We start from the raw sequence: 11,323 nt of genomic DNA on the forward strand, positions 1-11,323 counted from the left end.
AATATTTTCTGCCACTAATTCAAATGCTGGCCAACCACACAATTACAAATTTCTTTGCCTGTGTAAAAGCAATCTGTTTGACCTAGATAACTGCTATCCCCTATCAAGACAAAAATGATTCTCACGTTCTTTTTTAAGTTATTACAGAGTTGCAGATTCTATGCAGCAGCCAGAGATAGGAAATTTTAACAAAATTATTTTAATGATGGACTGTAAGTACTCTGATACTTGACACTGAGAAACAAAAGCCAAACAACTGATCCTGAGACATGCTAGGATTTAGCAGAAAAAGATCATTCTTCTACCCAGGCTTTTGAAGATAACATTTAAAAAACAACCAGTTCAGAACTTACCTCTGTGTGATGCTTGACTTGAAAAGATGCCTAAAAGAGGTCTTGTACAATAATGTTTTGCACTGGAAGGTTTACACAGGATTTAAATAGAAAGAGTTATTACTGGCATTCAGCGAACAACATTGTTTCGTTACCTTCTGTTTTCCCTCCAGTCAGTACTTTCACAGCCGCTGCCAGTCCACTGTGTCGCTTTAGGAGTATCCTTCGACTAAGTTCCCAGTGGAGCATCTGATATTTTTCCAAGAAAAGCTTTTGAGACTTTGAACGAACAGTTCTTTCAGTACGATCGCTGTGCCCAACAACTTTCTACATAAAAGCTCTCATTATGAATTTTGGGTCAGTGGGGTTTTCTCAGTCAGTGTGTGATCAGACTTTCTTGCCCTAGAATTGGTATTTCCTGTATAGACTGCATGAAGCCCTAAAGTATATTCAAATGCTGCACAACCTAATGACTACAATAGCAAAACCAAAACAAAATCATATTAAAATTTTGATTTGTAATTGGCAACTCTGTAATCCTCTCCTTTAGCTGCCATCTCATTAACATATTTGTTCAAAAGCCTTTTCTCTGCTTCATTACATAATTTGTGTTACAAAATCCCCCAAAACGCCACCAATTATTCCCAGGTCTAGATGGGTTATTTGGCTTCTTTTTTCTCCTTCTTTTATTTTTCACAGAGAAAAATGGGGGCCGGAAGGGGCTTTTATGGTTGGAGAATGAACCACACTGAATTGACAGCCAAATTCTGAGTAACACCTGGGACATCTGTAGTATATGGCATTACAATACATTATGCAAATACTACTGAATGATTTTTCCCAATAGCTCTGCAAAGTAGAAGAACTAATATTATTGTCCCCATTCTACACACTGAGAAGGTCAGTTCATCTCCTGTATCTCATTATACCCCACCTTGCATGGTCTATTACATCAAAGAAGAGCTCATCACTTTGCACTGCTGTAAAAGATCTGTTGTAGTAACAGATATGGCAATTTCTAGGCCTTCCATCAGAGAATCCTGAATATACTGATACCAGCATTGAAACAAAGACATGAAATTCTGTTCCTGTTTCTCCCTGGCTTGCAATTCTTTGTAAATTCTAAAAAATAGGGCTGCATAGCCCCTCATATCCCTAAACAGTAAGGCCAGTATATGACACAGTCCCTCTCCCACAGCCAAGGGGAACTCGCAGCCTGGGCTTCTGGCTTACTCTGCGCTGGGCTGAGGGATGACGTCTGCAGACCCACCTGAGATCCAGTGAAAGCCGGGCCTGCTGCACCGGTGGCCTCTGATGGTAAGTCAGTCCGTCCCAGCCACGGCCAGACCTGTGCAGGGAGAAAGGACAAAGCTAGTTAATGCAGGCTGGGGGTTTCACCTTGCTCATACTCAGATATCCTGAAGCAGTCTGAGGGTCACTGGGGGAAACAGTGGGGTCCAGGTGTCCCCTGGGGCAAGGCTGAGCAGCCACATAGCAAGGCATGATGCGGCAAGGACAGAGGATGAATGCTGGGCTTCTCCCCAGTGCTGATGGTGGGTGAGTATTCCCTCTCTGCTGCAGCTAGCTTTCCTCATGACACGGGCATTGCCCTTGGCAGGGTGGGCCAGTGTCACCCCAGGGAGGCCAAGGTGCCACGGTGGGCTTGGGAGGCTGGATGCTACCATGACTGCCACAGCGGAGGTGGCCGCCGTGTGTCCCTGCTCTCCTTCCCCGCAGCAAACCAGCCATGCGACACAGGTCCCACAGCCATCAGCACGGGTGGCCGAGATAACAATGGCCATGGTGACACGGCAGGCAGCGGTGGGACCACACGTGGGGGCCACAGGACGGTCACAGGCAGAGCCCGCTGAGTGCAGAGCCCTCCTCACCAGCAGCGCGGCTGGTGCCTGGGCTGCCTCGCTCACCACAGCGCCTGAGACAGGCGGCTTTGCTCCTGGCCGTCTTTCACGGTGTGCCCTCTCCCTCTCCTCTGGCACCCACCTCTACCTCCAGTCTGGTGGAATACAATGTTATGAGTAAAATATCATCAAAGGTGAGTTCACAGCAGGGGACTGCCATGGTCCCTGGAGGTTTCTCTGGAGATGGGTGCTGGTGCTAACTGTCCGTGGCTGCCAGCACAGGGGGCCAGTGGGCAGGGAAGCTCAAGGCCTGGAGGCTCCTGAAAGAGGGTGTCCCACCGCCCCTCGTGCCTTGGAGCTGCTGGCCTGTGGGGCTGTGTGTGGCTGGGCTGCTGCAGCCTCTTGCCTCCCTGCTCAGGAGCCTGCAGACAGGCGGGAGAGGGCAGATGTGCCCCACGTGCGGCGGGAGGGACAGATGTGCCCCACGTGCGGCGGGAGGGACAGATGTGCCCCACGTGCGGCGGGAGGGAGTGCTGGCTGACCCCAACCAGCCTCTGTTACAGCAGGACGGGGGAAACACCTTCCCTGATGGGAAGTTCCAGGGGGCAAAACTGCCTTTCTGCTAAATAAACTGTAATTAACCTTATTTGGGAAAGCAGGAAGGAGACACCCCAAAGACCCTCTGAGGACTAGTGAACTAATCTCTATGTGGCTAAATCTGTATTTGAGTAAACTCACAGTAAAAACTAATACTTGTCTGGCAATGCTGCTGTTTCTCCTTTAAAAAATTTTTGGCTAAGCAGCTGTTTGGGGTGGGCTTATTGCCACAGACAGTTTCAGTTTCATTTCTTTTTTTCCTCAGTTCTTGAAGAAACAAACCTGAGAAGCATAAAGAGAAAAATTATGACTGAAGAGAGCAGGTTCTGCAAAAATTGGTAAGAAATCTGTCTCCACTCCTACAAAGTGTGAGGGTTTCAAGAGCTTGCTAAGATTTTCCTTAATACTATCCGTACTTCCCTTAATAGAGAGACAGAGTAAGACCGAAGGGGGGATATGTGCTGGAAGAAATAAAAGTTTGGCTAGCTACTGAGTACTAAACAAAAAGATTTTTAGTTATTTTCACATTTCAAGGTTGCCGTTTTCTTGCTGCTTTCCTGTTGAGAGGTTTCTTCCGTAGCCTTCTCCAGTGCAGAAGGGTGGAAAGGCCTTGTTCTCTTTTTACATAATGTCGCTGAGAGTAATTTCATAGCATCTGACAGAGGAGTCAGTGGACAGACCGTGCCAAATCTTGCAGCTGCCTCAGTTTTCCCTCATGGCTAATGTTCCTTTCTGTTGCTGTGTTTGCAGCTAAGTGACAAAATATGCAAATTTTCAGGATAATTGGCCATCTCTCATGGAAGAAAAGTCTGAAAGGGGCTGTGAGAGGTGACCTAGCCTGGTGTGTCTCAACTAGTAGCTTGTAGGCCATTAGGCAAATTATAGGAAGGAAGGCTGTGAAGCACTGCAATCAAACACAGAGTCAAACCTAACAAGGCCAAGCGCAAGCAAGGAAACAAAGCATCTGAATTAAAATTAAATTAATAAATAAAGCTTAGCCTGAATTTCATTTGATCAGAAAAGAAAACCACCACTCAGCCTTGCCCAAAGAGGGCCTGTGGATTTCTTTCTAAAAGATGATAGGGGATCCTTTGATTAAAACAGTTGTTGAACACTGGTAAGATTCCTGGGCAGAACTACTGAACCTAAAACACTTCTGATAGATGTGTGTCTAATGAGTTCTTAAAAACTCTCTGGTAACAGAGATTACACATCCCCACAGGAAATCCATTCCAGTGTTCATCCATCCTCATCATGAGAAGCTTCTCCTGATGCCTAAAGCACATTTCCTTGCTGCAACCTATCTTCCCTGAGAAAACTAGAAGAGCTCATTGCTTACCTCTCTCCCTGGGGCTTTCTTGCCGTGTCTGCTCTGTTTTGGGGCTGGGCTGTTCCTAATTACTCGGCCTCATGCTGGCTGTTCCCTCCACATTGAGAGGGCAGAGAATGCGCTGGGCAGGCTGGTCTGTGACCCAGTCACGACGTCAGGTTCTGTACAAGGACCAGCGCAGACAGCCCGAATGACATCGGCTGCTCTGCCTCCCGCCTCTCTGCGGCGGCAGAGCTGAAGTGTGCATGTCCTTTCAGGCAGACTTCTGCTCTTGCAGGCCAGCAAGGCTGCACGGCTCACCTTCATCCACGAGGCCTTAGCGACCACGAGCGCCTCGTGCCAGCCATCAGGACGTCCTGTCAGTGTCCCTGGCCCACTGCAGCAAAGGGTTTGAAGTGACAGGGACACACCTTACATCCTGTTGCCCCAGACATGGGTGTCTCTGGGCCTGGAGTGAGAGCAGTGAGGCAAACATCCTAAGGCAGGTCTCATGGGATCAGAGCAGGCCCTGCGGGCAGAGGAAGCCTGGGAATCAGCTGAGGCCACCCTGAAGCCGTTCCAAGGGGAGCAATGGCAGTTTTACACTGCTGAAAGTTCACACTGAGAAATATCTTCAGGAGATTGCACTCGAGCTCTGTTAAATTGTATCTCAATCTTAGTCACAAGTGTTATAACCACATCAATTATTAAAATCAAACAACTGATTCCTTATAGACTGACTCTTCCTGAACCCACTGAGCATGGTGACAACATCTTTGTGCCTCTCAGCCCAGAGACAGTGTTCTTGTGAACGCAGCAGCCCTTGGCTGGGCTACCTTGTAATTGGTCCACTGGAAGCCAGAGCTGTAAATCTTGAGATGGTTCAGATGACACCCAGAAAAGTCTCAATTTACAGAGAGAGGCCCCTCTTTTCTGCATCTGTAAAGAACGTAAACAACAGCTGTAACCCTTCCTGAAACAAAAGTTGGACCCATATACCAGGAGCCTCTAGCAGCTGCCTGGTCCCTTTCAGAAGTGCCCCTAATAATATGGCAGAACCTCGGTAACAGAGCCCAGTCTCTAAATGTCTCATTAGGGTGAATGAGAATACAGATATTTATTTCTAGTTTCAGGGACAAACCATCTGAGTGCAACCAGTTCATTCAGTCCTTTCCATTTCTGTACTTGGCAGTAAACGAGATGTGTCTGCTGCCAATTTCTCCCTCCATGAGGCCCACTGCCTGCGGTTTCTCACTCTCTGTCCAGAATGTGATGAACCAGTTGCCCAAAAGGATATGAAAGACCATCAAACAGAAGCACACAAGCAGGTGAGGTAGACTCCACTTTCTTCAGGTTTTTCTTGCAGATACCAAAAAGCTCTGCCAGCCCTGAAGTAAGTTTCTGGTGCTCTATTTTAAGTATATAGTGCTCTATTTTAAGTATATTTGAACTTCTATAATTGTTTAACCAGAAAATCCGTAAGGGTCTGATATAACCCTTCAGTCCTGTTTACAGGATCTATTGATCTTATTGCACACTCAGCTTGAGGGAATATAGCTTACACTGTGGTTCTAGGATTGTTCATCCCAGCTTTCCCAGAAATACAGTCACAGATCAGACACGAATACACACTACTGTTGCTCATGAATTAGCCAGAGCATGCAGTACAGACTTGAAGCCACCTATATGCTATTGTGTGGGGTCTATGTCAGTCATATAGGGATGAACAGTGCCTGCTCCAGCATAAAGTTAGATGATGCAGACAAAGATGGGCAGTAGCTGGTCTGACATAAGCCTTGCTTGTACAAAGTTACAACTTAAAAAAAAAAAAGTGATCGGGCAGAGTAAGTTGATTGGCTCTTCATATAGCAAGTTCATGACATTTTAAATCTATTATTAGGAACCCTGCAGCTAGAGGTACTATTCTGAAGCCTGAATACATAGGCATGAATTTTTATTCTGTCTTACTAGTTTTATTGGTTTAGCAAGTCCATTGATTTCACTTGCATAACAGAACACATGGGTAAGTCTCTTGGCAAGCCTCAAGAAAACTAGCATGCCTCCTATATAGTTATAGGGCCTATCATAATTTAGACTAGCTGAATATCAGCCCTATACTTTCAATTAAACCTCAGTCAAAATTTTGAATACACTTTGTATCTCACACTGGGACCTTTCAGAATTGGATCTCTGCACAGAATGACAGCTTCCTGCAGAATCATCAGATATGGATTTTCCTCAAAATCTCAACAACACGGCTCAGGTCTGATAGAGAAACAGAAATTCACCAGAACTTTGTCAGTGATTGGGATGAAAATAATCGGGAGCTCATCACAGCAGCTTGAATTGGTATTGCCATACGAAAGCACTAACCATCCTGCTACGCTCCCAATGAACTGCTGTATGCTTCACTTGCAGGTCAGATGTAATCTTTGTCACCAGAGTATGCAGCAGTACCAGCTGGAGTGTCACAAGGTAAGTACAGAGTGCGATATTTGTCATCCTCGAGGCTGAACCCTTTGTCCAGCCACCAAGAGTCACACTAATGGGGGCAAGAGCAAAAACGTACAAATCCCCGCCTCCTGTCCTGGACCACCATCAGACAAACTTTTCAACAGTGGCATTGTTTTGGCATACCTTTAACCCCCTGTAAATAAGTACGTCTGTGGTGGTTGTCCATCCAGTCCTGCTGTGATATTCTATTTTAGGAAATAATCTGTTACTTTCTCATCCTTGACACCTCAGGCTGCTGTTCAAGAACTTCCCAAAGATATTTCTGTCCTGCCCCCACACTCATATTACGTGCTTTCCAAAGGGGAGGTTACACAGAGTGAAAGTCCTTCCTCACACAGGAACCTTGCACAGGAGCTGTCAAGGGTGTCACACCAGGGAGACAGCTAAGGAAGAGATGCACAAAGGAAGTGGCATCAGCTGGGGAGCGAGAGCAGCCGGTCCACTCTAGCTTTAGTCTAACCACTTCAAGGAACCAAAGCGGTGAACACAGCAGGCTTCACCTGTTTCTGGTTGCTAAGTATTGGAATTTTCTAGGTGGGCTTGTGCTCTGTTGCTAATCTATACTGACACAACACATCTTCACTGCTGTTGATTCCCATTTTGCCTTATATCGCCCACATTCTCCCAACTTAAAGCTAGCCTAGATAGGCCAACTCCATGCCTTCATTTGGCTGTGCAGATACATTCTTAAACACTCATTCCTCTCACCCAATGCCCTCTTTTTACAGTTGATGGACAGTTCACAGTAATTTCCTCTGTTCATGTGCAGGCCAAGGAATGCCATGAACGAGCAATGAAATGCACGATCTGCGAGCTGGAAATGCCCTTCAACAAGCTGCAGGAACACCTGAATACCTGTGGCAGCCGAACAGAGCGGTGTTGGGAATGTAACAAATATGTCATGTACAAAGATCAGAACAAACACAAAGATATTTGTCAAAAAAGTGGTCCGTCCAACCATAAGGATGTGAACTTTCAAACCAGCGAAGCATCTACTCACACAACGTTAGTTTATCCAACCACTGGTAATCAGAATTCCTCATTGTCATGGACAGGCTCGCCCCTGTTAAATCTCAATGAAAATTCCCCTGCCTTCTCTACAACCCTCACTAATTCAGACTGAAAGGGATTGTTGTTTAACCAACCACAGTGAAAGGGCCAAGTGTTGTTTTCAGTTATGCTGGTTATTTTAAAGTCAAGTGATTCCACCAGCTTCTTGCTCGTTGGCCATATTCTTTCTTATGCTTCCCTTATATCCTGAAAGTGAAATTCCTTCTGTCAGAAAACAAGCAGAGCTTTCTCTTTCCATAGAGAGGAAATTTGATTTAGAATTTCCTCCTACTTCAATATCTGAAGGCAGAGATATGTACTTTGATTTCTTGAGGTTTTTGGGCAGCTTTATATGGCCAGAGATATCAGACAGACTATGACAAGACAAAAGATATGTGAATCCTGTCAATGATTCCAGAAAGGAACAGGCACCAGTAGGACTGATACAACAGCTGGTAAAATAAACTGTAGGAAGCAAAGCCCCTAGCAACGGGACATAGACATTCCTGGCCTAAAATTAGCTAGGACAAGGTAGGAGAAAAAGCACCCTGAGTCACAGAGCATGGGGCTGGAGTGAAATGACAAATATCCTGAAGTTCACAAGAAGGGATGTTGGGCTGGTTTTGAGTGGTACCAAGAGCAGAAGATAGACAGGATGCTAATCCCACTAGCTGAAAAGGAATTAAGAGTCGTGACTTTCTCTAGGATCAGTGACCATAAGGTGGGTTTGAGCAGCCTATCTAGATGACCCGTGTGAGTACTGTTTCTCCATTTTTTCCTCCTAAAGGTGACAGTGACAATCTTTGTCTGAAGTGCAATAAGTCATTCCCAGATGATCAGTACCTCCAGCATCTGGTAAGTAGATTTGATGCTAAACCAGAGAACAGTTAATTTCCTAGTTTCCAGCCACAAAAAGCTGCACATTATGTAAGAAAGGGCAGTGTGTTTTGGCTTCTCAAACTGTAGTGTCATGATACAACATTTTCAGCTGCAGCATTACTGTGAGATGGTCTCCACTGCTGCTCCCCATGACTTATGCCTGTCCTAAACCACAATACACTACATAGCTGGGTGCCATACCATTTTTTACCTTGTTACTTTTTACAGAATAAATGTAGTGCACCCCATACAAGGACAAAGGCTCCTGCTGGCCAGAAAACTTCAAAACACAGCACTGACCCTCCTCAGTCTTCTTCCTCCCTGGCTCCATCTTCCACTTCTGAGAATGCAATGGCATGGAAAGATGTCCGTCCCAAAGGGAAAGAAAGGGACCAGCCATTGACCTCCAAAACCTTGCTCAAACCTCCGAAGAACAAGAAGAGGCTTGGTTTTCCCTCTCCCATGAGGAGTGGGCTTTCCACATCACCTCAAGGTCTTAAAGACACCCTGTGTTACGACGTGATGGTGACCTGTGCCCACTGCAACATTCTCCTGCCACTTCCAACCCTTCAGAAACACGAGGTGAGAAGTGACACCTGGGCTCTGTCTCCCGTGCACTTAAATAAGGGGCGTACCTACAGGGTCACTACACATCACCTGACGTCCCAGGACCTATTCTAGAGCTATGCATGAAATACTGGCTGCAGGTACATCCTCTCTGTAAAGCATGGAATTGGCTAATTTCATTAGCTATTTATGATCACATCCATACAGACTAGCTCCGCTGCCTAAAGTCTGCCTCAGTTTTAGGAAAAAGTAGCAACAACTGAAGCCATTAATTCTAAGGTCAAATCCTGGAAAGTCTTCAGCACTTTCCTTATTTTCTATAGGCTAATACTGTTCCTTTAAAAAGATACTATGATTCTATCTGAGCTGCATCAGGGATGGAGCTCTAGATAAGTTTCAGTCCCAACACAGGGGCCCAGTTGTCCCCCTACTGAATATAACTGCATGTTGAATATAATGTTAAACTCTCCTTTAATATGATTGTTATTTATTTGTCAGATCAAGTGTCTACATCTGACATCTTTACAAAATACCAGGATGAACCCAAAATCAAGTCATGGAAAAGAAGGTATTGCAGAAATTGTGAAACGTAGAATACAATTTGTCATCCAGAATTATTCTGTATTGGGCAAATTGGAACAATGTTTTGCAGAGGAAGTACATCTAGAAGAGTTAACATTCAGAATATTGCAAAGCTTTTTGGTATTCCAACACACTGGGTTCCCACGAGGTAGTTGGAGAGACTCAATAGTCAGTTTTTGTAACAAAAAAGAAAAAAATAAAAAAGGCTAATTTTCCATTTGATAGTTGAATTAAGAGCTAGTTCAAGTCAAGAGAATAACAAAAACAAAGTAATTTTTGTTTTCCCCAGCATTAGCTTTTTTTTTCCAAAAGGAAAGAACAAGTATGAAGAATGCATTTTAAACAAGTTAGAAATGAAAAGATAATTTACCTCCAAAAGATTGCATGTTTGCAGCATAAACGACTCACAGAAGTCATATCTGATTGCACTCAATCCAAAAAGTACCTTTTTCAGTAATTTTTTTAAGCAGGCATTGCTTCAAAACCAATACATTCTTCAATCTCCTAACTCACACCCATGTGCACACAAAACCACATATGGTACCTCTCAAATTATGCTGTTATGAACAGGGTAGCACCATCCCACTGTAAGCAGAGATCAGCACAAAAGTTTCACAGCCATTCTGTTCTAGGTTTATGTGTTCCAACCTGAATGTAGGTTTACAAAATAGTTTCAGCAGATAAGAAGTAAAATTCATCTTTTTCTGTAGTAAAAATTATGCATCCAGTAGAAGCACTGATTTAGTTATCTGAGATAACACTTCCAGCAGAGTTTGCACTAATCTGTAGGTATCTCTTTCCTCCCACTGTCCCAAAAAGGCCGTGAATCTTACTTCTCCCTTTGCTAACACCCTGCTTTGCTTCTCAGATCCTAAGAAGTATCCTTTCCTCTCAGCCCAATTAATTAAATGAAACTCAAAGCAGTTGTTCTCAATTTGTGTTTATCTACCTGGTTCAGTAAGAGAACTCCTTTACTTCTGCCTATAAAACTTTCATCTCCTGCTCAAACGGAGACAGCAAACACCACAGTACACAGTGGAGGGTTTGTCTAGTTTTGATTTACAGGATGACTCAAATAAAAATAAGTACATGATAATTACATGGATTATTTGACTTGCATTATGTTTCTTTAGACTGTTCTACTTAATAATGACATGGAGACAGGAAGGCTGTAAAACTGTGAATCGCTCTTTAAAAAGACTGATAACTGGGCTTTGTTCATTTTACAGAAGACTCCTTCTAGAACACTCATGCTTAAATCTGGAAATAGAGATACATCTTCAGAATGAAGCTTCAGCTCAGAAAGCACTGAAAGTACACTAGCTTTATTGGCAAAAAATAAAAGTGACTCACTGCTCTGGATGAAGAACAAAAAGTGGTTTTGACTTTTATTCTTTATTAAGAGAGGCCTTTAACAGATTTCACTGGAAAACTCTAAAAATAATGGGGCTCAACAGCTGTTATCATTTCAAATATTTCTGTGTAAGCTTACCTGGGGAATGCACATCTTCCACCCCACTTTAGCAGGGAGAACAGCTTATTTAAAAATGTTTGTCTGGGGGGAAAGAAAGAAATGAACAGTTCGGAATTACTTGTCATGTTGAGCACCACCGATTCCCCTTGCTGTCACTGAG

At 44.2% G+C, this 11,323-nt stretch overlaps 1 protein-coding gene across 3 annotated transcripts; it reads left to right on the top strand.

The window, feature by feature from the left end:
• Positions 1 to 3,035: 3,035 nt before the first annotated feature.
• XAF1 (XIAP associated factor 1) lies at positions 3,036 to 11,064 on the top strand. 3 transcript variants are annotated; one of them, XM_026106524.2, is made up of 8 exons: positions 3,036 to 3,126; positions 5,290 to 5,425; positions 6,516 to 6,572; positions 7,381 to 7,636; positions 8,449 to 8,516; positions 8,769 to 9,122; positions 9,606 to 9,675; positions 10,919 to 11,064. In XM_026106524.2, exons 1-8 carry the CDS (start codon positions 3,095 to 3,097, stop codon positions 10,930 to 10,932), a joined length of 987 nt encoding a protein of 328 aa, XP_025962309.2. In that variant the 5' UTR covers positions 3,036 to 3,094; the 3' UTR covers positions 10,933 to 11,064. The 3 variants fall into 3 exon arrangements, with proteins under 3 accessions (XP_025962309.2, XP_064379069.1, XP_064379070.1); XM_064522999.1 differs by lacking the exon at positions 10,919 to 11,064 and having other exon boundaries at positions 9,606 to 10,912; XM_064523000.1 differs by lacking the exons at positions 5,290 to 5,425; positions 10,919 to 11,064 and having other exon boundaries at positions 3,047 to 3,126; positions 9,606 to 10,912.
• The last annotated feature ends 259 nt before the right edge of the window (positions 11,065 to 11,323 follow it).

This window comes from Dromaius novaehollandiae, chromosome 19 (assembly GCF_036370855.1).
Source record: "Dromaius novaehollandiae isolate bDroNov1 chromosome 19, bDroNov1.hap1, whole genome shotgun sequence".
NCBI lineage: Eukaryota > Metazoa > Chordata > Aves > Casuariiformes > Dromaiidae > Dromaius > Dromaius novaehollandiae.

Excerpts from the sequence above, each read along its gene's own strand:
- XAF1 (XM_064522999.1), top strand. The coding sequence starts at position 3,095 with ATGACTGAAGAGAGCAGGTTCTGCAAAAATTG. Across the intron at positions 3,127-5,289 it reads AGCAGGTTCTGCAAAAATTG|TAAACGAGATGTGTCTGCTG; the intron begins GTAAGAAATCTG and ends TGTACTTGGCAG. Across the intron at positions 7,637-8,448 it reads GTTAGTTTATCCAACCACTG|GTGACAGTGACAATCTTTGT; the intron begins GTAATCAGAATT and ends TTCCTCCTAAAG.